A 23996-nucleotide genomic window follows, 5' to 3' on the forward strand; every position below is an offset into this window, starting at 1 on the left:
CGTTGAAGAGATAGGACGATAACTTGACGTTGATTGAGAGGAGTGCCAGTATTAGTATTGCAATGAGTCGCTGGGGTGAGAATTTTATGAATAAGGTTCGAAGCATAGCTTTTTGCAGATAGAAATGCTTAGTTGATACGTGCTCTTGGTATCATGTGGGGATGTCTCAGCATTCAATATTGGGAGGTGCATACCCGAAAGAGGAAATCCAGGAGTAATCTTATATGACAGGCCGATCTTCCCCGGACGAGTTTTTTTGTAGCAAAAAGCATAAGATGCAATTTCGGCAAATAATCTTAAAAAGACAAGAATGTATGGGTATAGAGTCACTACCGTGCTATGTCAGCAAATTCAAGTGAGTTTTAGAAAGGATGAAGGTTGCGGTGATTGCTGATCCCTTCAGCTTTGCCCCAGTATGCTGACGCCTTCCACAATGCTGACGCCACTTCCACATACTCAGTAATGCTTGGCCGTATATGAGAGCTCCGCCTTTTAATAGAGAAGTATATATGGCTCGAGTGTTTCTTGGATTGAAGCTTTTGAGAAACGTTTTCCCGTTTGAACTTTCCAAGGAAGTATGGTATTCCCAATTGGTCATTTGAGTCCCATTGGGAGGGTAACGTTTAACTATTCCGATGTTAGGAGTGATATATGCAACCCAATCGAAGAAAAGACACCATTCGACCTCTTTAGTCGCTATCTCGCATTTTCGGCTTTCATCATTCTCCTAGCATACCTCATTCATCAATTCGTAACAGAATTGGGCAGCAGATCTTGTAAATCAGGTCTCATGTCGATCCCAGGCCCACGATCAACTCTGCCATACATCGGCCGGTTTCACGACGTGGATCGCAACAACCCCAGCCGATCCATGAAGAAGTTAAGTGACCAATACGGTGGTTTATTCTCGATGACGCTTAGTGGAGAAACGCATATTTGGGTTGGTAGGTCGGATATCGCATTCGACCTGCTGTGCAAGAATGCCGCTATATGCTCCGGAAGAGCGGATTTGGGCGCGTATCCGGGTGTAACCAAAGATTCAGGTACCTTCCTCTACTTGGGTATAATGGTTAGCTTATTTCTCGTTATAAAATACACGATGAGGTTGGAAACTAAATGTTATTAGAAAATCTGGTCCGGCAACGCAAATTTACGCATACCGTCATCCTCCGGAATGTCACAAGCAACTTCTCGGGATACATTACTCTGGAGGCGAAGCGGTATTTCTACAACCTATTAGCCAGGCCTAGCGACTTTCATTATGAATCGTATCTTTTCTGTGCACGTGTTACGGCTAGGCTATCTTACGGATCACCGGGTTCCGCCGAAGCCCATCTCAGGAATTCGAGAGAGTTCATTCACCAGCTCAGTCCTTCAGGCCCGATAACGAACATGATTCCAGCACTAGGGTATCTTCCAGAATGGCTAGTTCCATCGAAACGAGAAGTCCGTGTTCGTCAACGGAGGGAGGCGAAGCTGTGGATCGGGTTATACAAGAAGGCGGAGCAGACATATGAGGAAGGGGGAGCACCTTTCACGTACGTGAGCGCGTACCTGGATAGCAAGAGGGAGGGTGGCAAGAACCAATTATTCGACGATGAAATGGAGGCCATTTATACCATCGGAATGGTGGGTACGGTAGCGATTGTGACGATTGCGGGTGCACTGACGCTCTTCATAATGGCTATGATCCTCCATCCAGAATGGCAGGACAAAGTTCGCGAGATTGATGCAGAATCAGGCGATAGATTGGTTGAGTTGAGTGATGCACCGCGGCTGCCGACGCTGTGGGTTGCGATAAAAGAGTATCTGAGATGGAAGCCCACGGTACCATTAGGTTCGATTCTCATTCTTCGTATATTGTTTTGGATGATGCTGATATACTGTTCTAAGTGTACCCCGGCTGTTAGAGGAAGACTACTCATACGATGGCTACCACTTCCCTAACACGCTGTTGTTCACATCCTTGACGCTGCCCTTTCCCGCGAACCAAACCGGTATTAAAATGCCGAGAGTTATAACCCGAGTCGATGGCTGGGCAAAGAGTCTCCTTGGTCCCAGGGACCTTTGGCGCAACATCTTCGACTGAGAGGGCATCATATATTCGGATCAGGACGTCGTATGTGTCCCGGACAGGGCCTGGTCGAGGCGGAACTGTTCGTCATGTGCGGTAGCCTAATAAAGCTGTTCGATTTAAAGCCACCCATGAATGATAAAGGGGCGCCGCAGTGGCCAGATCCAGATAGGTGGACGCCGGATGTTATTGGTGGGCCTTTGCCCTTTGAATGTGATATCCGGGTCAGGGATAACGAGAAGGAGAAATTGATCAAGAATCTGTATCGAGACGCTTTTTCAATATAGTTCAGCTTTCATGAGCTCCCCTTCATGAGATTGTTGAATGATACAGAACAAATCAAACGAATTGTTATGCTTCTAATCCCCTTGCTCGACTATGGTTTGGCTTGTATTCTATGACTAATAACGCTCAAAATGCAACTCGGGATTTTGAGGCGTGAATTGATGATATAGCTGAGACTGTTTTGGCTCTGGGGTCTGGTGAAAGGCTGCGGGGCTGGATAGCAGAATGGTCCGTGCAACACTCTCTGGCCTCACGGCAAATTCGTGCCGCCCTTCACGTCTTTCGTCCAGCACCATATTGGACGAAAGGCTTGACAGAGCTGCTCAGCGAGTATGTCCCTATTTTGCTCTACTAGGCCTACGTTGCTAATGAGAGACAGCTCACGGAACCCCTGTACGCTGCAATGTCTGGATAATACCTTCTCAGTTACAAAGTAGCTGTAGCACGTAAGGAGAGTTGGGTCGCTTATTCGCTTAGCATGCATGACATGTCGAGCTTATTAAAAGCAAGTGATCATCGTTGCTTGTCAAGCGTTGTCTTGACAGAACTTGTATTTCATTTCTGCATTTAGATAGTTAGATGGGCTCGCATGACCACTGAAAACTAATTGCTTTCGATAGAGAATACTGCAGATCCAGTCATTGACTTCGTGACAGCATTCCTCAAGGTAGCTCCATAAGAACCATTGAACAAGTAAGCTGCCCAATTCCAAGGTAGTAGATGTTCTTGGCCATGTCCTTCCAGCCGTGTGGGATAACGTCCTTCTTCCGAGGACGCGGACGCTAAAGAATTGTCCTGTGGAGAAACCGCGCCCGCGGATACCGTTGCGATTATGGCCGAAGCGAAGCAGCCGCCCTAGTCCCGCTTGATGACGGTAAGAGTGCGGAGAAGACAGTCGTCTCGTGTGTAGCAGGATGTGCCTCGGAAAGTGCCGGGTGGGGTCCCTGGTGGATCATGCGATCCGCGGCCGCAAGCCGGGCTTATTCAGTCATCTTCTAGAGGATAGAAGCCAAACCCTGAAGGGAATCCAGGTTGTTTGGAAGAGATCTGGGGTCGTGACAGAGGTACCCTTTTCTCCTTCCCGCGTTGGGACTTTGCTGGTGCTTTCGATCGGGTAGAGATCATGATGGCGGCATGGCTTCCTTCCTGGTCATTGTCCATCTCTTCGAATGCGTGCTCCTCAATCAGCAGCCGGCCATTACTCGTAGTCGCCGCTCCTTCAATCAGTCGGGGTCGCTTCCGAGACTTCGACGCATTGTGAAGTTGAGCCTCCGCCTCTTTCGCTTTCTGTTCTACCTCCCATCGCTTGCGGACCTCGTCCTCGGCTTTGTTCTCCAGGTTGTGGAAGGACGCGTGGTGAGAGCAGCCATCACACTCAAAGGTTGAAGAGCTCTGTAGAATTGTTAGAGTTTAGATCTATGAGACGCGTCCGCAACGCGGTTACGGAGTAATAATTGCGGGCTAGTCGAATTGTTGCTGAGTCGGAGGCACACATACCTTGAGGGGATGCAACATGAACCGTAAGCAAGGGCACTTTGCTGACATGAGCGAGGGCTTGTAGTTGCACTGTCCACGCGGGGGGGCATAGCTCATCTGCGCCCAGATGTTGGTTTCGGTGTTTGGAGCCATGGCGAACGACGAAGGCCCGCCCGTACAAAGCGGCGGGGTGGTTGTTGCGAGTGTGGTGTGTCAGTCTTGCGAGCAGCCAAGGAGCCCTGCAGCTGCAGGTTCACTGCGCTGAGGCCTAGGCCATCGGGGTGTGGTGGAAGGGAGGTTTCCGGGGAATGCGCGGTGTTCGTTTGAAGTGGTGCAGTGTTGCGAAAGCGTTGTTGCGATTCCACTTTTATTTCGGCCAGCCAACCACAGCGCAGCAACAGATCGCCGTCATTGCTGGTCTCCACCATCGTCTGCATCCTTATTGCGCCCTTCCGGACAGATAGCAGTTAGGAATATGAGATTCTCAGCCTAGTCCCCAAAAGCTACACTGATCCGAGCTTTAGACTTATTCTAGAAACGATGTTTTGGAATCAGGACTGCATTAGGCAGAAGCCCGCAGTAAGCAGCCTTGGAGCTTGGAGCGGGAACACCTCAGCTGCTGTCTGGATGCATTGATTAGGTCACGAAGTAAGTATTTGGAAGCGCTAAACTGTGTATGCCCTGCGGAGACTGGCTCTCGACGAGTAGTATCCTAGCAGCAGAGCAGATCTCCGAGGTTCCTTTGATGCGTAGCTCTACACAGCGGGGTATAAAAGGAAAGGCGCCAGCCATGATGACGCCGATATACAAGTAGAATTGGAACTCCATATCCTCTCCAGCGCTTTCATTCTTCCACCAACAGGGCCAACCCATATCAACCCCAATTCACCAAACTTCTGCAATCATGGTTTCAGGCGAAGGAGGATGCTTCTGCGGTAATATCCGTTACTCCGTGAATGGCGAGGGGCTTGCCACAGTAGGTTGTTTCTTCGTATATCCAGGAGTCGTGGCTGACTTTGTCCCCAGGCCCTTTGCCATTGCACCGATTGTCGCAAGATTACAGGTATGTGCAATCGTCAATATTGATAAGTATAGCGTCCTCATTTCCCCTAGGTAGCACCTACAGCACCAACCTTGTGGTCAAAGAAGAAAGCTTCAAGTGGTTGTCCGGAACTCCCAAAACCATCTCGAAGACCGCCGATTCCGGCAAGGAGATCACCAGCCATTTCTGCGGAGGCTGTGGCTCGACTTTGACCAGGACTGGCGGCAGCTTCCCCAACCAGGTCATTATCAAGGTCGGCACTTTGGACGATTTCGACGCTTTGAATGAGGCAAAGCCGGTGGTGGAGTTTTTCGCCCCAGAGCGTGTTGACTGGGTCAACGCGGTTCCTGGCGCAGGCCAGAACAAGACCATGGCCTAAGTGAGTCTGTGTAGTGTATTTATTGGTGTAGGGCCGGGGCGGTGTCAAGGATTTGGCGAGGTGAAATGCATGTCTGTAGTGTCGCATAATCAAACCAAGTCGAATACGTGTAACTTCTGTTGGTTGAACATGTGTATTACTCGGAATTCGAACTCTCAGGCTCTCGCAATGTGGCTTTTAGAGTCTGCGCGTATCGTTAGCGTAGGGACTAGACGTGAGGTAGGTAGGTTGTAACTTACCTCGCTCAGCCGCTGCTTCAGCTCGGCAAGCTTTGCTTCCTTGATCAAGAGATGCTCGTCGTCAAGATCATCAACGATGATGTCGTTCTGATCGGCGTCGATCCGCACAATGATGGCCTTGATAGATGCATCGCATTTGATGAGGACGCCTGAGGTCGCTGTTAGTAACGCGAAGTGAAGCTATTGGCAATGGCTGAAAGTCCGAGTCTTTCATTGATCATGATTGGTACTAACGAGAAGGAGAACTGGCCTTTCTGTGCTCTCACCATACTGCGTACCGGGTGTATAGCAGTTTGACGAGTGAAGTGAGGTTGGAAGTAGGTTGAGGGGCGCCCACGGCTGAGAAATGGCGAGCTTGCACCTGACCCACTGCCCGGCGCAAGCGCCGCTCTCACGTGTGAATCCCTGCACTTTACTCTGCATCTGTACAGTAATCAATGCTCCGGGTCTCTCCCTTCTTGTGGACCACCACCTGCCATGTTCTTGCTTCCTACAATGCTATTGCTACCGTCTTCTCGAGTCACAGTGCAGTCTTCGTCTTCGTTTGAAAGAGCCCGTTGATTTAATTCACTGCCGCTCCTCCCGCGACACCCCATTTTTTCAAGCTAGTTTTTCTCGATTACCTACCAAAGATGAAAGCCGACAACCGCCGGCGGCTATGTAGATGCAACGCACGGCTCCATCTACTCTCTAGTCCCCTTCTCTTCCTTTTTCTAATCCTCCCGGCGCCCTCTTTTGCTCAAATCACCTCCGACATTGCCTCTCCGACTACTCCGGGAGCTCCGGCTTCTGCAGCTTCAACCGTTCTCACTTCCCCGCTCCTGCCTACCACATTCTCAACCTCAGCCGGATCACCTCCCACAAATACCGCTTCGAAATCGCTCTCGCAATCGATACGAACTACCTCAGTCGCATCCAGGGTTACTGCGGACAACGCTCCCCCATTGTATCCCGCATCTACCTCCGCAACATCCGATGACCACGACATAGATAGAGATTCACACCTTATCAACTATTACTTCGTCTTCCTAGCTTTGATAGGAGTATTTGCATTGCTGGCAATCTACGTACTCCACAAACGAAGGCGAAGGAGGAAAGCTCAGCTCCGGAGTAGCGGACAAAATGCACTTGCGCGGGACCTCGATGGGTGGGTCAATACAAGGCGGTGGGTGCATGGCAGTTGGAGAGGAGGGGCAGGAGGAGGTCCTGCAAGACAGGAGGAAGGGCTGAATGAGGCTGGAGAAGCGCCACCGCCATATAAGCCTCATGGTGACGCCACAGCCGATGCTGCTGGAGCTGATGTAGCACCTGTGACGTTGTCGTCAGATGAAAGCCGCGATACTGTCACAGGGCTAGCAATCCCTTTGAGAACGTTGTCGAGAGGCGGGCGTTCGACTCTCAAACCGCCCGACTATCAAGAAACCATTCACCCCGTAAGCGTGAATGAGAGCACTCGACCAAACACAACCGAGACTCGCCCTGGCACTTCTACCCGGGAGCTTTTGCATCCGGATACACCTTCGGACTCGGCAGCGTAGCTTTTCTATTTTCATATGACCTTTTAGTTCATTTCTCACATATTTCTGTTAATTCTGTCCGCTTGGAATCTGGACATGGAGCCCGCGTTTGGGGCTGAACTCTGTGCGATTGCGTAAACAACGGTTGTAATTACTGCTACTGAGACTGTTCTCTACTTGTTCTCATGTGCGACGTTATTACGGCCACCAAAAATACCTCTGATCAATGACTAGAGCCAGCATTATCAGTTGTATCCTTCAAAATCGCCTTGTGGCCGCCATTGTATCCAGTCAACCTCATCCACTCTCCCAACGACTTGACCCTGTCCGGCAGAATACCATCCAAAAGTGCATAATCTGTCTTCACCAGGTTATCCTTCCACGTATTCCAGAACCCACTGAAGTTCTCGCGGTACGTCATCAGCGTCGAATCGTTTTGGTCCGCCGAATATCCCAACTTCGCATCCGGAGCCGGGAAAACACCCGAGGCGAAGTACTCGTCCAGCGTGACATCTTTGTACACCGCCTTCTTCCCCGTCACCTCGGTGAACGTTTTCGCAACATGCTCCCAGCTGATATTCTCCGTCCCAATCTGGAGATTCAAGCCACTGCTCCGCTCTGGTGTATCAAACATCCATCTCGCATACCTCCCCAAATCCGGCAAATGGATCAGCGGCGGATGTCCCGCTCCCAACGGCAGCGAGAAAACATTCACCTCAGGATCCGCCGGGTCCGGCTTCGGCAAAAGCAGAGACGAAAACATATCCAGATACAAACAACTCGACAGCACAGACCACTTCATCGGGCTCGTCGGCTGGTTGGAAAGGAATTCGCTTACTCGCCCCTTCGCATCCAGATGCCCGCACTTGTACTTCGGGTCATATGCTCCGAGTTTGCTGGCGTAGGCGAGCCCGGACCAGAGGTAGTGCTTGAGGCCGGTGCCGGCGGCGATCTCGTACATGCGGATGCCCCAGTAGGTCTCTTTGGATTGGCCGATGGAGAAGCCGTTAGTGTTGACGTAGGCGAAGTCGACAGCGGAGAAGGCTTTGAACAAAGTGGCTTCATCGAAAGCGTCACCTTGGACAATGGTGACGCCGGGGATTGAGGCGAGCTCTTTAGCTGCGTCGGATGTCGCGGTGCGGGTCAGGACGTGGACGGCGTATTTAGCATCGGCGGTGAGGGCTTGGGGTTGTTAGTGGTAGATTTTGCGTTGAGAGTTGGAGTGGGAACTACCTTTGACAACTGCCTGGCCTTGAGCACCCGTACCACCAATAACCAAGACTGTTTTTTGAGAAGGCGCCATGGTTGCGAGAATGGACGATTAAGCTTTGGGCGTGGAATTTGGAATGTTCTTCTGAGGCAACTGAGTGTAGATATCGAGATTTGGAATGAGGCGCTTTCTTGCTTTTGATACAGCGCCGACTCACGACGGACCCGCTCTTCTTTATACCCACCATCTCCAATCCCCAACGCCTATAGCTTGCGAGACAACATTTTATGATTACTCGCACTGCTATAGTATATCGGCACTACACCCGCTGATAAAGCAAGCAACCACCCGACGTGATTTCTATACGCCCTTGCCAAGCCGAGGTAGGCTATCGATCAGGGCTAGGGTTAGATCGCACTACACGCACACGGCATCTGCTAACTAATGCACGCCTGTGTGCCCGTCAACCATCTTCCCATTCGACAAGACGGCCAGGCACGCAGCGTCGCCACACCCTCGCTAGCGATCACATAATCGGCACAAGTTGCTGCCCCCGCGTCGCTCGGCTGCCGATCCGAGCGGCAGCTGCAAAGTCACTCAAATCATCCCGATCTATGCAAGCCACTTGCACCCTGAGACGGCTGCACAGGACTATCTAATCTCGATGACTACGCCTGTGCATGCACGCAAAGCTTAACTAGTACCTGGCTCGTTTAGCTAAGCGTATAAAGGCGTCCCAAGAAGGCGGCCTAAGGCAGAGGAGTGTGTGATCACTAAACGGATGGAGAGTCGGGCCTTGGCGCGGGTAATGGCCGCTGCAACCTCGCGCTTTTTTGCGAAGCGAAAGGCTTGTTTAGAAAACCCGCAACTGGGCGCTATCCAAGTTTTATTTTGGGAGTTAGGATATAGCGGATGGGAGCATTTGGAATGGTAGGAAGGAGGAATATATAAGAATGAGGACATCGTGGTTTTGAGGTATCAGCGGCAGACTTCCAGCAGTTCTTTGGATATTCAATTCGAGTGGTTTGAAGAGCCGACCAATCAGCTTCGATTTTCGGGACTATTGTCATATATCAACTTTTGAAGTCAAACCACACCAATTTCTGCGGCGTAGAGATTGGGATACGATGGCCTCCGAGAAAATTGCCAGTTTGCTCGAGCGAAATAAGTATGTTCCAACTTACCTCCACGAATTCATTCAGAGCACTAACGGATGCTTCTTAGGGGCTTCAACGTCGCCCTTGCACCCCCCTTCGTTGCAGACATCTCAAAACGCCTCCACACACCTGGAGGACCAGGCGGCACTGTTATAAGTACTTCCGATACCACTCTTTTTCAACACAAAGAACCTCAACTCACCATCCCAGTCTCCTGCTCCGACCCCCGCGTCATCCCAGAGCAATACTTTGACTTCGGACGAGGAGGTATATTTCTCCCTTCTCCCCATCCCCGACACTCATCTAACAGCATTCCCACAGTCGCAGCCGTAATCCGCAACGCAGGCGGCCGCACCTCCGACGCTCTCCGCTCCCTCGCTGCTCTCGACGCGCTGGGGAATACCGATACGGTGATTATCGTGCATCATACTGGTTTGTTCCCCCCTAACCCCTCTTTCGACTCCCCTCACCTTTCCCTCCACCGCCACCTCTACCGCGCCCGAATCTCTGCTGACGGCGACAGACTGCGGCATGACGCACATGCCCGACGCCGGCGTCCGCAAAATGCTTAAAGAGCGCGCGCCCCAACTCAGCAAGGAAATCGACCGTATGAAGTTTGGCGAAATCACGGAGTAGGCGCTTGTCTTCCTCCCCTCCCTCCAGCTTTCTCCTTAATTGCCCTCCCCCTTCCCCTCCCCCCCCCCCCCCCCCGGCGACCAAGCTGCGAATTCGCTACACCAATGAACGGCTCGCTAACGTAGCGCGATTTGTTCAGTGTCGACGAGTCCATCCGCCAAGACATCGCCCTCCTGCGCGCCTCGCCGCTCATCTCTAAAACCGTGACGATTGTGGGGTTTAACCTGGATATCTTGACCGGACAGTTGACTGAGGTGAAGTGAGTGAGTCTACTTTCGATATATCTGGTGGCAGGGAAAGTGCTAATGAAGGGGTGACAGGTTGGAGACATGGCCGGAGGAGTTTTCGGGAATTGACGAGGGGTTCTGGAAGGAGATGGGGGAGTTTGCGCCGTTTTGGTGTTGAGAGCCGAGGGGGGAAGGTGGGGGGGACTTATGTAATCGTGTAAAGAGATAGTTAGGAAGGGGTGTTTGATTATAGCGTAGACGGTGAGGAAGCGGATGTAATTGAAATAAATTGTCGCAACGATAGTTCCAAGAGTGAGAGCAAATAGTTCCCGATCCCCTAAATCTTTTCAAAGCTACTCCACTTACACCGCTTTCATATTCTACAATAAACCTTGCTTGCCGTTCTTTGCGATGGGGTCAAACTCAAGGAGGGGCATTGCCTCCGAGCCAAACTGGAAAATCGTACCAATAGTATCTGAGATTGTTAAACTGCTTGCCAACTTCCTTGAAACTGATTGCTAGCGTTGCGCCTTACAACTTGCCCTTGTAGTGAGCATCATAAAACCCTCGCTTCCCCATTCTCTCTAAAATCAGTTCCGATACACTTTATAGTCATCCTGCAAATACACTTCTGATTTCGGTCTATACTCTCCCAACGCGTCAGCACTCATAAACAGATAACGCGAACGCATACTCGACGAAAATGGGGATAGGATTTGCTCATATAGATGCTCAAGGGATCAGAGCTGCCGCTCTCGCAAGAGGTTGAGAGGATGTAGAGCTCGAGGTCTAAGAGGAACTCCCTGGCATTACCCTGTGCCTCCACATATGAACGATGGAGATATTTGAAGAAGTCTCTTATGAGGGCCACGACTACATCCAACGGGGACCATGAAATCATCCCTTTTCTGGCTCTATGAGACTAATGCCATAAGCGGACAGAGGTGGCAAGTAACACCGCTACATGCCGCTTTCGCGGAGCTCCTAGACTCTCTTCCGGCCTCCAGAGGTGCTCTGACAACCTTAAAAGCCGCAGGTTGACCAAACGCTAAAAAGTGGGCCGACACTCTGAAGTAACAGATCCGTAAGGAGCAGTGATGTGCATACCCTTCTGCTGCGCAGCTTATCGCATCAAAGTGCACATCTTTCCCAAACCCGCTAAAGAGGAAGGTCCGAGTAAAGGTTTCAAACCTAAGCGCAAGGAGTACGATCTCGAGCCTTGGAAAGACGAGGGCGACAGCGGGGAGGGGGTCGAAGAGAAAGAAGAGACCAAGGAGAAGGAGAGGATCGACGGTGCTAGAGGCAGAAATGCAGTGGGCAAGAAGATTGACGGCAGCTCGCGGTGGTAGTGGCTCCCGGACATCAGATCTCCCATCCAGAGCCTGCCTGGAGCAAGAGGCTTCCAATACATCAACGATACACTCTCTCCCGACCTCCCCCCTTGTTCCCATTTCTTCTTGGAGATACTATAGGCCCCTTCTTTTTTTCTGAGGCGTTCACCGCCAATATAAGCTCTGCGTGGAGGTATCCGCGCGCACTGAGGGGGTTTTCTGGTGCCTGTGAATGCTCCCGCGCCCGCGTGTTAACAAGGATACTATGCACTCACGTGCCAGTGAAACTGACTAGTTATCAAGCGTTGCGCCCGTGGTGCTTGAGTCCTTTTTATACGTTCCACCACCATCCGTGCTGCGTGTCCGACATACACCATCAACACACCACCTCTTGACCATCCACCAACCGTCTCAACCCAGACTTGACATCAACAAGCTTGCCATCTTTCCACACCAGACAGTGTCATCCCTTCTGACAGACATCCCTGCCTCTTCATACAGACGACATGGCTCTTCCAACCCGAGCGCAGGAAAAGGCGGCGAAGGCCGCTGAGGAGGCGCGGAGGCGTCAGGCAAGATCAGACCAACTGGCACAGATGCGACAGACGAGCGCTGTCATCGAAGAGCGCAGAGGACTGCCACCTCCGACACCTGTCCAGTCTCAAAGCCCTGCCACTCCAGCAGGGACCTCGCAGCAGAATCCAGCAGTCGTCCAAGCATCCGGATCCCAACCATCGCAGAAGTGCGGACCAGGACGACCGCGCAAGAGCCCTCCTCCCGGCGACGATGAAGAGGTCGAGCCATGGGGAGTCGAAGTCCCCCGCGACCGCGTTCCTGGGCCCGGAGCTCTTGTCCTGGATCGCGTCCAGATCCCAAAGCGTCCCGACACCGGCGCTAGCCCAGCCGTTGGCATTCTTCGAGGCGCCGCCGCTGCCACCACGCCGCAACCACAGCGAAGAGTATCATTTGGTGATATCGAGTGGCGTCCCATCCTCGACGCCGCACCCGGGGAGCGGACTTGTGCCTCTCTGGGAACACCTGCCAATTCGGACTCGTCCGACGACGTGGACGAAGAGGCGCAAAAAAACGAGACCGTCAACGAGAAGACCCGGCTTCCTTTGGCGGGACGGAGACCACATTCCCGCCACTGGATCCACGACTGGACCAGGTACAAGGAGGAGGGAGAACTCTTTCGGGATCCGGCGCAGCCACAACCAGATGGGACTGTCCAGGAAGATCCGGCCCGAGTATCGCTGCGACAACGGGTATGTGCAGCGTTAGGACAAAAATTACAAAGACCGCTCCCTCAAGGTACTCCTCCGCCGTCAGAAGACGAGTCGCAGACCGGTGATGAGGAAGATTCGGCTGCTGTGCCAGTACGACCCGGTCAAGCAAAACTCCAGCCGGCTCCAATACCTCCTATGCCAGTACAACAACTGGTGCCCAGCGTGCAGCAGAGCCTTAGCGCATCGATTCAAAGCTGGACAGATAACATTCCTTGCGCAGTGCGCGTCGTGGTGATGATGGCTATTCTCAGCTACATCTTCGAACAATTGGCAACAAGGAGCAATGATTCCTAGGAACGAAACTTCAACGCCAAGTATCGAGGTCGTCGGTATTGAAAACCGGGCTTTAGGGGCAGGTGGGAGGAAGCGAGGTCGCGGAGGATTGTCATCGACATGGTCCTCGAGGTATGATTTGGTGTTTGGATGTCCGAGGTGGATCAAGATGGCTTTTCCGGAAGACAAGAATGTCAGCACGCGCATATGTACATGAAGAAAGTTGTTCGAAGTTGGTAAGCCTGGGTGTGATGAGAAAATACCTCCGGATACACCATCCTGCTGGGGCGAGCAACGTTCTGTAAGAGCTTGTTACAATCTTCTATACCCATAATCAGTGATGAGTCATGCTGTTATACACTCATATCATACCTTTATAAATCTCCCATATGACTCCATCTTGTTTGTCCTATGAAGTCCTGTTGAGTACTGATGAAAGATGTATATGCCGAGTGTGATGTCACGTGACTCTATTAATCCTGGCCGTAAAGTCGCATACCGGAAGGCCGGTAGAGGAAAGAGACACGTTTTATATTGCTCATCAAAACGCTCAGATGCCCTTCCAAAGCAATGTCAAAAAGAAAAAGAAAAAGAAGTGAAAAAAAGTAGAAAAGACACGCCTAAAGAATACACAAGAACTCGTCGTACAGTCTCAAGCCACTCATAACCTGCCCGGAGGCCAACCCAATTTTCCATTACCCTTTTCCCTTTACCCTTTAGCATTATACTTATCATTATAAGCATTGACAGCCACGGCAACCTGCTTATAGAACCAATTCCTCGAACTCTCATCGCCCACCGGGATGAATGGCCCATTCGTGCCGCCCTTGAGCGTAATACTCATCCCCGTCCGCTCCTTTGAGATAGTCTGGATATCCTTAAGCGGAACATCCCACTCCGTCTGCAGCTTCTTCGTTCGCACAAGCATGATGCCGTTATACGTGAGCATAACCAACATATCCTTGCCCGAGATCTCGAGATGGGCTAGGTAGTCCTCGTGGAAGTATTTCCCGTTGTCGAGGGTCTTGAGCCAGAACTGACCGAGCGCTTCGCGTTGGCTATAAGGCCGCACGACGCCGTCCTGGCCGATGAAACGGGTGAGGCGGACGCGGTCGAGGCCTTCTTGGTCGAAGACGGTGGTGGTGTTGCGCACGCCTTCGGCCATGTTGGAAGCGAGATCGAAGGCACCGATGGCAGCTTTAGTGGGGAGACCAAAGAGGCCTTTGCCAACGCCTTTGACAAAGCCGGCGACGCCTTCTTTCTCGGCGCCTTGGATGGGATGGCGTGCGAGACCTCCAATGCCGCTGGCTAGACTGCTGGCGAACGCGTTGCCACCGGAGGTGATGCCGTACAAGGCATGCTTCGGTCGATTCCTGTTTCGAGACATTCTTCTCTGGTCTTGGAACTCCTTGTCCATGGTGGCTGCAGCAAGGCCCTTCGACATGCTTCCGGTGAACTTGGCCATACTGTCCGAGAACCCAAACACAGACTTCTTGACAAAGCTGGATGCGCCTTTGGCGATGCCAATGCCGAGATCTTGAGGCCTATCAGAAGCGACAAGACCCTGGTACGGCTCATAGAAGATATCTGCCACTCCAGAGCTGATGTTCGTGAATAAGCCAACAGGGTTTCCGAGGAAATCGGCAGAACCGAGCACGACATGGACCTGTCGGAGACTCTCTTGGACGTAGTGGTTCTTAATGTTGGCGATCAGAGCTTCTGATGAGACTCGAGCGTTCTCAAGCATGAGCGCGTTGTATCTTACGGGTGCATCGTTGACGTTTCCGATGGACATTGTGAGAACGTTAACGGCAAACATGAAGGGGTTGTTCGATGTCATTGTATCCTCAGCGTTGATACGCTCCGTACGAACAAAGGACAGATCTATTTGCATCGGTTGGAGATGGAGAAGCTCGAAGTAAACGTCTTGGCCCGTTTGCTCTTGTGCTGGCTCCGGAATTTCGAGAGTGTCGTCGCACAGTTTGCCCTCTTTCTCCTCAGACCAAGAGGCTCCTGGTATTTTCGTGAAGTCCAGCATGGCGAATATGAAGTCTTCGTCAATTTCTAGCGTCATCTGCTGAAGCAAGAAAGTGAAATACTTGATGTACAGCACCCCATATGAGTCGTCTTTAACCCGTGTGATGTTCGTCTGGAAGATAGGATGCGCTTCCATCTCCTTGCCTGTCTTGGGAACAACACTGGGGTAGAAAATGATAGGGAAGATTCCTCCATATAATTGGTTGTCGATCTGGATCCATTTGACAGTGGTATTCAGGGTCTGGTATAGAGGAGAGTCGGAGTATTTGACCTCGATGTCTCGGAGAGTGAGATAGATGAGCTCACGCAATTGTCGGTTGATCAGCGAGATGCCGATACCAGCGAAACGTATCTGCGCTTTGAAGGTTACGTCGGTATCCATCTCTTTGATCTCGAAGCCGCCAGTAGTTGACTGGGAAGCAGATCCAGACTTCTGCTTGTACAAACTCTTGGATTGCTTGAAGTTGGACAGCACAAGCGTCTGTGTTGGGCCCTTCGCGACGACATTGAGATCAATGACCTTTTGGCGCGTAGACCCTTGCGCCGGAGGAACCTTGAATGGAATGAGGTTGCCAATTTCTGCTAGTTTAACATGTCGTTCACGTCCATTAGCGCTTAGGACGATCTCCTTGTTCTTAGCAGCCGGGAAGTCCCATGCATATGACATGATACTTCGCGGAGGGAGGCGGTACCGGATAGGTCGGAATCCAGAACCTCGGTCGTCCTCATCTTCGTCAACGTTTGGATTAGTTTGCCAGTAGAGGAATTCCTGATCACTCTCATTGCGCATGGAAAACGGCCAGTGCTTGGTCTCGACGCTAACGTGGAGGAATATGGTGGCATTTTCCATGAGAACATCGATTCTAATGAGTTTTTGCCGCTGGCCTGCCTTAGACAGCTTCACGTGGACGTTGCCAACGTTGGAGATGTTGAATGGCGATGACCACTGGTTGTTGACCCCGGGGTAGCAGAGGCACAACTGTGGATTGGAACCTTGCTTCAGGAATCGAAGAGGGAGAAGTTCGCCATGTTTCAGAGGTAGCCATTCCGACGATCCAGGTTCGCGGATGTTGAGATCTTCTGTCGTCTTGTTCTTGAGAATGAAACGCGGTGCAATAGTGACGACTTTGCTTAGATTGTACTGCAACGGAGTTAATAACATTTCTTTGCCAACAGTGGAGTAATGTGAACTTACCTTGCCCTCGCCCTCATCTACCGTAATGCCAATATGCATTTCAGATCTCGCAGTGGAAGCTGGCAGCGTGACGGCGTACGTACTGCCGATAGCGTCGAAACTCTGAGGTTTGCTCCAATTCGCCTTCCCAACTTTGATAAGCGCTCGGTTTTTCTTGTCATCGGTTGAGAACGAGAACATGAAAGGCATAGGTTTTTGTGCATCATTCTCACTGTTTGCAAAGACACTCTGACCGGCAGCAGCTTTCGCTTGTCCGAGGAATTGTTTGCCGCGCACGTCAAGCTCCAGACCGGTACGATTCAGGATGACATAAGGACTGTAGATGGTGACCTTGAAGGATCCACCTCCGTCAGGGATGTTGCTGAAAGTGGTCAGTCGAGGACGGATTGGAAAAAAGGATAGTCTTACTAGAAATGCATTTTGAGATGGAGGGTCAAGTCGTCGTTATCTTTGACCTCCAGCGTCTTTTCACGCCGGAAGTTTTCCCGATCAGTGGAGTTAATGATACCAAACTTGCTAGGTCTGAAAGGCGTGTCTTGCATGTCTACGCTTAGCAAGAGCAGATGTGACAGTTCAACCACATGAACCGGGCTAACACCGCCTTTACGAAGGAAGTTTGTCCAATCCTTCTTGGTATTACCGTCGTAGATGCGGTACTTGAAGTCATAAGGGAGCAAGTTCTGGACCTCAATGGGAGCGGCAAGTCGGATTCGCATATAGGGATAAACACTTCATAGGTGAGCATTTGGAATGATACTCCTAAAGATCTTTGGGTCACTTACTCAGTCAATGGATCATTTTTATCAAAAGCGGCGTGCATCTGGAAGTAGAAGGGCGGCGATGTATCGTCTTGCTCGCCACGGCAGGTGATGGTGCGCGTCGGTCTCTGGAGAAGGTCTTTCCAAAAGAGGCGCTCATTCGACCATGTATACCCAAAACCTTGATCCGGGCGGATCACCAAGGAGTGCATGTATGCTGAGCCCACTGGAGCAGGCCTAGCATCACCTGGTGCAATCTTCTCGATTTTTAGCAGATGGCCCTCTTCTGAGCTGAAGACGCCCAGCTCTATAGGGATCTGCGTGTTGTTCTCCACAAGAAGAGGAGACCGGAAAGTAATGTACTTCACGTTGTCCGCTCCGAGGGTAACTTCCGCAAGAAGGCGATGCTGTACGCGGTCCTTCTTGGGCTTGAGATTGTAAAGCTGTTCGCCTTCGCGATGTACCGGAACGCGAGCAATGCTGTCAAAGCCGCTGCCTTCTAGCTTGATGCCTACGACACCAGTAGCTCCCTCTGCGGACAAGCTCTCTCTCGTAGCAGAAGGATCTTCGAAGCGCCAAGGTTGTTCTTCTCCGTCGGCAAGTTTGGCAGCATAACCTTCTTGATCATCTCGAGCCTCAGACCAGACATTGATATCAAAGCCTGTGTAGTTGCGAATTCTGTATGGCGCATCGGTACCTCTGGGCTTAGACAAGATGTCTTCTTCAGACGAGAGGAAATCTGCAGATTTTGAAGCTAGTGCAATGGTGGCAGATGTTACTGTCAGCTCCAGGGACTTTCTTGAGTAGAGCTCCACAGAGAGCTTGTCGGGATTTTGTTCTTTCGACATGTGGAACCCTAATTGCCAGGGCTCAACAAGAGGCTCCCAGGCGGATTTGGAGAAGTTGTAGATGTTGAATAAAGTCTCCAGACTGGTGTCGGCTGTCATCGCTCCGGACCAGTCTCTGACCTCGACGCCAAATCTCTTCACTCTCCAGTCCAGCATAGGAAGCTCATGGAGGTCACCGATAAGAACAACGCGGATTCCTTCGATATTGACTTTCATTTCCTCGCGCTTGATGACAGCTGAGCCGGTCGGTCGTGGCGGTGGTTCTGGTAGACCTTGCCGGCTAGATCGCTTTGCGGTCTTCGTAGTAGAAATCGCCTTCGCTGATTTCTTTACAGTTGTTCCCTTCGCAGACTTTGCACCGGAACTAGCGATTTCTTTGATTTTCTGTGGCTCTTGGCTACCTGGCTTCTCTCCATCGTTGGCTGACATCTCCGAAGCACGGCTGACGATTTGCATGGCAAGCAAGATATCTCGAAGCGACAGCCGGAGTATAAGAGGCTCAATGTCGACGCTAATGCTAGTGAGAGATGATTTTGTGCCTTGAGACCGCATGTCCAGAGACGTCTGGATGCTGAAGTCGTCAAGGATCCTCAGTCTGCTATCGTCGAATCTGTCCATGCGACAAAGGAACATTCCGACTTTGTCCACCTGCAGCGTCATAGCTTGTTGTTTTGATACGAGGACTTGCTTCGTGCCCAGAACAATGGCTTCGGAGCTGATGATAGCAGGGTTAGCAATAAGCACAACTTGCGCATCTACGAGATTGACTCGGAAAGAGATATTCATCCCAGAATCTTCTTCTCCTGTAGACTCAGCTTTGACATCACGAGTGGGCCTAGCAAGGTCCCCTGAATGCGCACTCAAAGTACTGTCAGCATCGTGACCATCATCTTCCGATTCTTCTTCAATCGCCAAGGGCTCCTCGGTTTCGAGACCGGAGGTGATGAAAGATTGGAGAGCGAATAGATAATCGAGAGCCAGGATCACTCGAGGGCTGTCGATAGTAAGAATTGCAATCAAGTTGTTCTCGGTGCCCCCAGAAATCGACACGCTGGCCATGAACTGCTGCTTGACATCGTTGTTGATGAGAGACATGATTTTGCGGAATTTGTTGGTTTCCTGGGTGCGGCTATCTCTGATAGTAAAGGACTGCACGAGGAGCTCGGCCTCCAGAGCACCATCGCTTATCATTCGTAGCTTGACGTTCGTTTCATTTAGCGAGAACTTGGAAAGGCTTGCTGCTTCGAGGTCTCCAACAGGCTCGTCTTCTTTGGCCTTGATGAGCTCCAGTCCAATTGTGCCGACCTTGAAGATAAAGTCGAGTTTGGTCCATTTGTCATCACCAGTGTGCAACTCAGGGCCTTGGCTTGAAACGACCTTCCCAGTGTCTTCTTCAGAGTCTGGCCCATCGTCGGTGAACTCTTTAGCAGTTTCCGTTGTGAAATCTGGTAGCTCGTGCTGCAGATCATCCTCTATGACGGCGTCCGATTCGGTAGCGAAGGCTGCTGGGACAGACCTAGCAAGCTCCAACATAAGCCTCATCTGCTCTTGTGTAAGCTTGAGATTTAGATCCGACATTGAGCCCTCAATCTCAAGATCCGGTCTTTCTAATCCGGGCTTGTGATCAATCATGGTAAGGTTGAAGTCCAGATCAACTTTGTCGATCAGTTGGAGCTCTTCGGACTGGTCATCTCCGTAATGCAAATTGGAGGTCAGCTTTATGTGCCTGATACCGGCTGATAGCTTGTTTGCGACATCAGAAGACTTAGAGTCGTCCACAGGAACAAATTTGTTCTTCGCATAGATCTCTCCAAGATTTGCGGTCAAAGTGTCCCGGTCCGCCTTGTCACTGATGACCATTCTGGGGAATACCACAATGGGCGTGCTGATGACGATGTCGAAATGCATCTTGTTGGCTCTCTCCTGAATCTGGCTCGCTTGGTTCGCAGCTGCTTGACGCGCAGCGTTGAAGATGGCCTGCATCTTGCCAAACTTGACGGCGAACTCCATGATCTTCCGGAATGGCTCGGTAAGGAAGTTGATCTTGATAGACCCAGCTTTCAGTATTATGGAAGAGTCATAGCCAGGGTACGCCTCAGACTCCTCATCGAATGTCTCATAGCTGAAGTCAGCGAGGTCTTTCCCTTCGATCGTTACAAGCTGGCGGAGGGATGATTCTGCGGATACCCCTTGGTTAATATCGTCCACAAGATTTAGGTTTCCAAGCCGGCCACCAATGCGCATCGACTTTCCTGAAAGGAAGATTCCAACATTGCCGGAGTTCAAGCTCAAAGTTGCGAGCCGGATTCCGTCGTTGTTGAGAATGACAGCAATCCGCTTCAAATCAGCTTTGATGCGAATCTTGTCAGGATCTCCAGGCGAGGCTTCTGTCGCTTGCAGTCGTTCCGCTTCCTTTATGGCCGCTTGCTTCTGATCTGACTCTGCTCCCGGGTTTGTGAAAGTTATCAACACGAAATCAAGCAAAGTCAGCAAAGTCTTGCGGGTAACGATCAGATTGATGGTTGAAACTGATACGTCCAGGTTTGTTGCGATGCCCTCGTACTTTGACATGAATTCGGGAGAATCTTTGTTGACCTTGAAGAATTTGACTTGGAACAGGTCCTTTTGTGTAGATGAGTCCGAATCCTCGGAAGAAATTATGTTGCGAAATTCAGGGAGAGGATTCTCCTCAACATGATCTTCTACAGCAAGGGTTTTGAGACGAACCTCCGCCGCCATTTCGAAGGGCGCTTGGTAGAACTCCAGGAAGAAGTGTTCCGCAACGAGTTCGACTAGAAGTTGATCTGGCTTTTTGCCTTCAGGATCGGATCTGTACAAGGAGCCTTGGAGCTTGTCGACAGTGAAATTGAATTCGAAGTTCCGTTGGTGGGAAGCAGCTTCGGCCGGCGATTTGCTCTCGGTTGCTTTCTCGAAGTGTTCGTCGCCCGAATTATCGCCCTCTTCGTCCATGACAAGCGCATGCTCTTGAGCCGCGAATTGGAAGGACTTTGACCTTTGACGGCCCAATGGTCCTTCATCTCGCCCTGTGCTTGTAGGTTTGGGGTTCGAAGGCCCTTTCGCGCCATCGATAACCTCTTTAGTTGGCTCATCGTCGTCGAACTTGGGGATGGCTACGTCTATGAGCTTCATGAGATTTTTGTATTTTGCATCAGATACCGAGGCATGAAGCACTGGGAGATTTCCGGATATGCGGAATTTAGTCAGGTCTGACGCTTTGGGAACGATACAGATCTCGATCTTGAAGTCCATATTGATACGGTCAATGATGTGAAGATCTTTGGAAGCTGAATTGTCGTCTAGTTGGGCACGAGTCTCCTCGATGGAAGTGCCTATCAGGACTTGAGTAGACTCCAGCTTCAATAAGAACTTGTCATACATCAATCCTTCTAGTCGTTTGAAGTCCTCTTCGGTGTATTGCTGTTTCTGTTTTGACTGGATATCTCGAATGGTGTCTTTGTCGACGAGCTCGCTGGTTACACTGGCGTGACCCGCATCCAATATGAGACAAATGCTTGAAGCCTCGGTGACGGAATCAGGGACGATGATCAGAGGTGCTTGAAGGTCCAACTGAGCGTTGATAGTTTTGTGCTCAGACAGTGCGAATTCCAGACCGGCGCGAGTCTGCTGCCGGAGGCCCTCTACAGTCGCACCAGCAGTCTCCATAAGGGCACCAATGGACTCCATATGTCGTTCTGGAGGCTTGAAGAACTTGGCTACTTCGACAACGAAGATTGGGTTGTAGACGATTTCCATGCCCTCGAGCTTCATGGTAAGAGCAGTGTCCGCACTACCATCGAGAGGGTTCTGCTCGAAAGATAGCTGGAAGAATGGATCTTCAGCTTCTTCCTCGTCTTCCCCATCCTCTTTCGATGTTTCGTCGTCATTGAGTTCTTCGAAACGCTTCTCATCTGGAACTGGAGGAGCGTCTTTGATGGTGATGATCTGCGGAAAAAGGCTGCCCTCGGTTGTCCCGTCGTAGAGCCTCATCCCCTCAAGGCTGACTTTGGCGAACATAGAGTCTGTCCTCTTCAAGACGGTAGTCGTAAAGGAATCGAATAGAAGCCGTAGAATCTCAGTTTTCTTGCCATGTGGATCCCTCTTGAGGGTGAAGCTGCCAGTCCTCAGACTCAAATTGACTTCTATCCGAACATACTCTTTCGGCATATCTACCGCTTCAGTGATGTTCTTCTTTTCGTCCCAGTCAATTGCATCGTATAGCTCCTTTCGCTGTTGCTCGGACATTTGAGTATCATCGTCGGCTTGTTCTTGAGGTTTGGATCCCCACGCCCACTGGGTCCACGTTTGCTTGGGTGGCGGTTTCTTGACGCCGATATTCTCTTTACGGAGTTCATTTCGAGCCAGAGAGCGCCAGAAACGAAGGTCTTCGTAGGTAAGCTTCCTCTCTAGTTTGTCCTGCTCTTCGATCTCCGCAGGCGTCAACTTCTCTTCCTTTTTCTTCTTCTTGAAGAGCTGGATGTAGCGTACTCGATCATCTCGGCGCTCCTTGAAGTAGTCCCAGCTCCACTTCCGGTTCTTGTCATGGATTTTGTCAAGAACAGCCTTTCCAGCGAACCGTAGCCAGCCTTCGGGGTCTTCTTTGGGGGACGATTTGGGTTGAAACTTTTTGTATTCTTGGTGTCTGATGAAATAATGGAAAAGATCCACAAGCATTAGGGCATCTCGATACTGGTCTTCATCAATGATGAAACCGAGCTCGTCGAATAACAGGCGAGCCTTCATCTTTGGCCTATCTGATTTGCCAGTCTTATCCATCTCCAGCCCTGCACGACCACTAACAGGCTTCAAGATAAATTGATGGTCTCCGACCTTGGGGTTGTCGCTCCTAACAATCATATCCCGGAATTTCTCGATGAAATCACTATGATCAACACCTTGCTCATCCTTGTCTTGGGTTCCTTTTCCAGTGCCTAAGAGTTCCGTATCTGTATCCCAGTATACCGCCAGCGACCCTAAAGTTGCAAGCTTGTGTGTCGAGCTCGACGAGCCTTGTATGAATGTCGGGGTCCAGTTCTCGTCGGTACTAACGGCGCTGAACTCTTCGAGAGTAATACCGAGAGCGAAAGGGTGACCAGGGTCCGAGATGGAATCCTCGTATCGAATGTGGATGTTCTTGATGCTGACTTGGACATTGTCAACTATAGCAGTAACCATACTGGCTGTGAAGCTTTGGTTCTTCTGCAGTTCTTCCTGGCTCATGCCCTCGGTATTCCTCTCCTTCAACAGCTCCGCACTATCGAGCTTCTCCATCTTCACTGCATGTGCTCGCCGCTCCTCTTCCTCCGCGTCATATTCCGCGTCTTCTTTCGGTGCCGCCAAAAGGAAGACATCCTCGATGTTGACCTTGAGTGGTTTCCCTCTTAGGTTCGACCAAGGAATCGATAGTGTGAGTGAACCGAGGTGTCCTTCGACGACGTTGAGCGGGAGATGGAGCTGGTCCAGAGCCTCGCGGCGGAGTTCCAAATTTCGTAGTTTGACATCTCCAGACCATATCCCAACATTCAATTGTTTAGGGTCGAAGTTCTGAACATACATGCCCAGAAAGCGATTGAGCAGGTTAGCGACGAGTCCCTCAAGCATCGTGCAGAGGGGTAGCCGTTACCCGGGCCGGGGCGAGAGGGAGAAAAGGGTTCGAAGGGCGGTCACGTCGTTAGACTTGGTGACTTCATAAGGGACGTTCGAGAGGGCGTCGTAGAAGCGTCGTGTGGTGTGTGGATGAGGAGTAAACACGTTGCGGGGCGCCGTGCTTGCTTCTCCCACGCCTCCCTGTGCCACAAATCGTTCTGAACGAGTCAATAGAATAAGGTCACGTCCAGAAGAGAATGAAGAAAAGAGGCAGAAATAGAAGTGGCAAGAGGAGTACGCGTCACGGACGCCCTTGGTGGTTAAAGGCTTCTCGACGCAGCCTTCTCCATATCTTGAAATGGGGAAGTGAGTGACGTCGGTGTTTTCTCCGTCCCGCGCCTGTCACGTGGAATCAACCATCT

General features: G+C 51.0%; 9 protein-coding genes across 9 annotated transcripts; 5 read left to right on the plus strand and 4 right to left on the minus strand.

The window, feature by feature from the left end:
• Window positions 1-790: 790 nt before the first annotated feature.
• Window positions 791-2089, plus strand: BDZ99DRAFT_517950 (cytochrome P450; the record flags this gene model as incomplete). Its single annotated transcript, XM_033725239.1, has 3 exons — window positions 791-1061; window positions 1127-1837; window positions 1911-2089. The coding sequence occupies 3 exons, from the start codon at window positions 791-793 to the stop codon at window positions 2087-2089; spliced, it is 1161 nt and encodes a 386-aa protein (XP_033579045.1).
• Window positions 2090-3343: 1254 nt separating this feature from the next.
• BDZ99DRAFT_383278 (uncharacterized protein) lies at window positions 3344-3988 on the minus strand (the record flags this gene model as incomplete). Its single annotated transcript, XM_033715321.1, has 2 exons — window positions 3344-3751; window positions 3857-3988. 2 exons carry the CDS (start codon window positions 3986-3988, stop codon window positions 3344-3346), a joined length of 540 nt encoding a protein of 179 aa, XP_033579046.1.
• A 740-nt stretch (window positions 3989-4728) lies between these two features.
• BDZ99DRAFT_507519 (uncharacterized protein) lies at window positions 4729-5256 on the plus strand (the record flags this gene model as incomplete). The annotated part of the gene is made up of 3 exons (XM_033724256.1): window positions 4729-4811; window positions 4862-4898; window positions 4949-5256. The coding sequence occupies exons 1-3, from the start codon at window positions 4740-4742 to the stop codon at window positions 5254-5256; spliced, it is 417 nt and encodes a 138-aa protein (XP_033579047.1). The 5' UTR covers window positions 4729-4739.
• A 136-nt stretch (window positions 5257-5392) lies between these two features.
• BDZ99DRAFT_517953 (uncharacterized protein) lies at window positions 5393-5918 on the minus strand (the record flags this gene model as incomplete). Its single annotated transcript, XM_033725240.1, has 3 exons — window positions 5393-5440; window positions 5496-5644; window positions 5762-5918. 3 exons carry the CDS (start codon window positions 5916-5918, stop codon window positions 5393-5395), a joined length of 354 nt encoding a protein of 117 aa, XP_033579048.1.
• Window positions 5919-5932: 14 nt separating this feature from the next.
• BDZ99DRAFT_260863 (uncharacterized protein) lies at window positions 5933-7136 on the plus strand. The gene has a single exon (XM_033713790.1). It carries the CDS (start codon window positions 6128-6130, stop codon window positions 7031-7033), a length of 906 nt encoding a protein of 301 aa, XP_033579049.1. The 5' UTR covers window positions 5933-6127; the 3' UTR covers window positions 7034-7136.
• Window positions 7137-7235: 99 nt separating this feature from the next.
• On the minus strand, window positions 7236-8315 carry BDZ99DRAFT_383055 (NAD(P)-binding protein; the record flags this gene model as incomplete). Its single annotated transcript, XM_033715308.1, has 2 exons — window positions 7236-8194; window positions 8246-8315. The coding sequence occupies 2 exons, from the start codon at window positions 8313-8315 to the stop codon at window positions 7236-7238; spliced, it is 1029 nt and encodes a 342-aa protein (XP_033579050.1).
• Window positions 8316-9008: 693 nt separating this feature from the next.
• BDZ99DRAFT_260901 (carbonic anhydrase) lies at window positions 9009-10416 on the plus strand. Its single transcript, XM_033713791.1, has 7 exons — window positions 9009-9390; window positions 9447-9535; window positions 9590-9646; window positions 9701-9811; window positions 9903-10011; window positions 10155-10278; window positions 10336-10416. The coding sequence occupies exons 1-6, from the start codon at window positions 9350-9352 to the stop codon at window positions 10276-10278; spliced, it is 531 nt and encodes a 176-aa protein (XP_033579051.1). The 5' UTR covers window positions 9009-9349; the 3' UTR covers window positions 10336-10416.
• Window positions 10417-12024: 1608 nt separating this feature from the next.
• On the plus strand, window positions 12025-13153 carry BDZ99DRAFT_568838 (uncharacterized protein; the record flags this gene model as incomplete). Its single annotated transcript, XM_033727823.1, has 1 exon — window positions 12025-13153. The coding sequence occupies exon 1, from the start codon at window positions 12080-12082 to the stop codon at window positions 13151-13153; it is 1074 nt and encodes a 357-aa protein (XP_033579052.1). The 5' UTR covers window positions 12025-12079.
• Window positions 13154-13841: 688 nt separating this feature from the next.
• BDZ99DRAFT_557755 (vacuolar protein sorting-associated protein-like protein vps13) lies at window positions 13842-23920 on the minus strand (the record flags this gene model as incomplete). Its single annotated transcript, XM_033727209.1, has 4 exons — window positions 17147-23920; window positions 16773-17093; window positions 16365-16725; window positions 13842-16310 (listed from the first exon to the last, which is right to left on the minus strand). The coding sequence occupies exons 1-4, from the start codon at window positions 23587-23589 to the stop codon at window positions 13842-13844; spliced, it is 9594 nt and encodes a 3197-aa protein (XP_033579053.1). The 5' UTR covers window positions 23590-23920.
• Between the last annotated feature and the right edge of the window lie 76 nt (window positions 23921-23996).

This window comes from Mytilinidion resinicola (assembly GCF_010093595.1).
Source record: "Mytilinidion resinicola strain CBS 304.34 unplaced genomic scaffold BDZ99scaffold_6, whole genome shotgun sequence".
In the NCBI taxonomy this organism is placed as follows: domain Eukaryota; kingdom Fungi; phylum Ascomycota; class Dothideomycetes; order Mytilinidiales; family Mytilinidiaceae; genus Mytilinidion; species Mytilinidion resinicola.

Excerpts from the sequence above, each read along its gene's own strand:
- BDZ99DRAFT_260863 (XM_033713790.1), top strand. The coding sequence starts at position 6,128 with ATGAAAGCCGACAACCGCCGGCGGCTATGTAGATGCAACGCACGGCTC.
- BDZ99DRAFT_260901 (XM_033713791.1), top strand. The coding sequence starts at position 9,350 with ATGGCCTCCGAGAAAATTGCCAGTTTGCTCGAGCGAAATAA. Across the intron at positions 9,812-9,902 it reads GATTATCGTGCATCATACTG|ACTGCGGCATGACGCACATG; the intron begins GTTTGTTCCCCC and ends TGACGGCGACAG. Across the intron at positions 10,012-10,154 it reads AAGTTTGGCGAAATCACGGA|TGTCGACGAGTCCATCCGCC; the intron begins GTAGGCGCTTGT and ends CGATTTGTTCAG.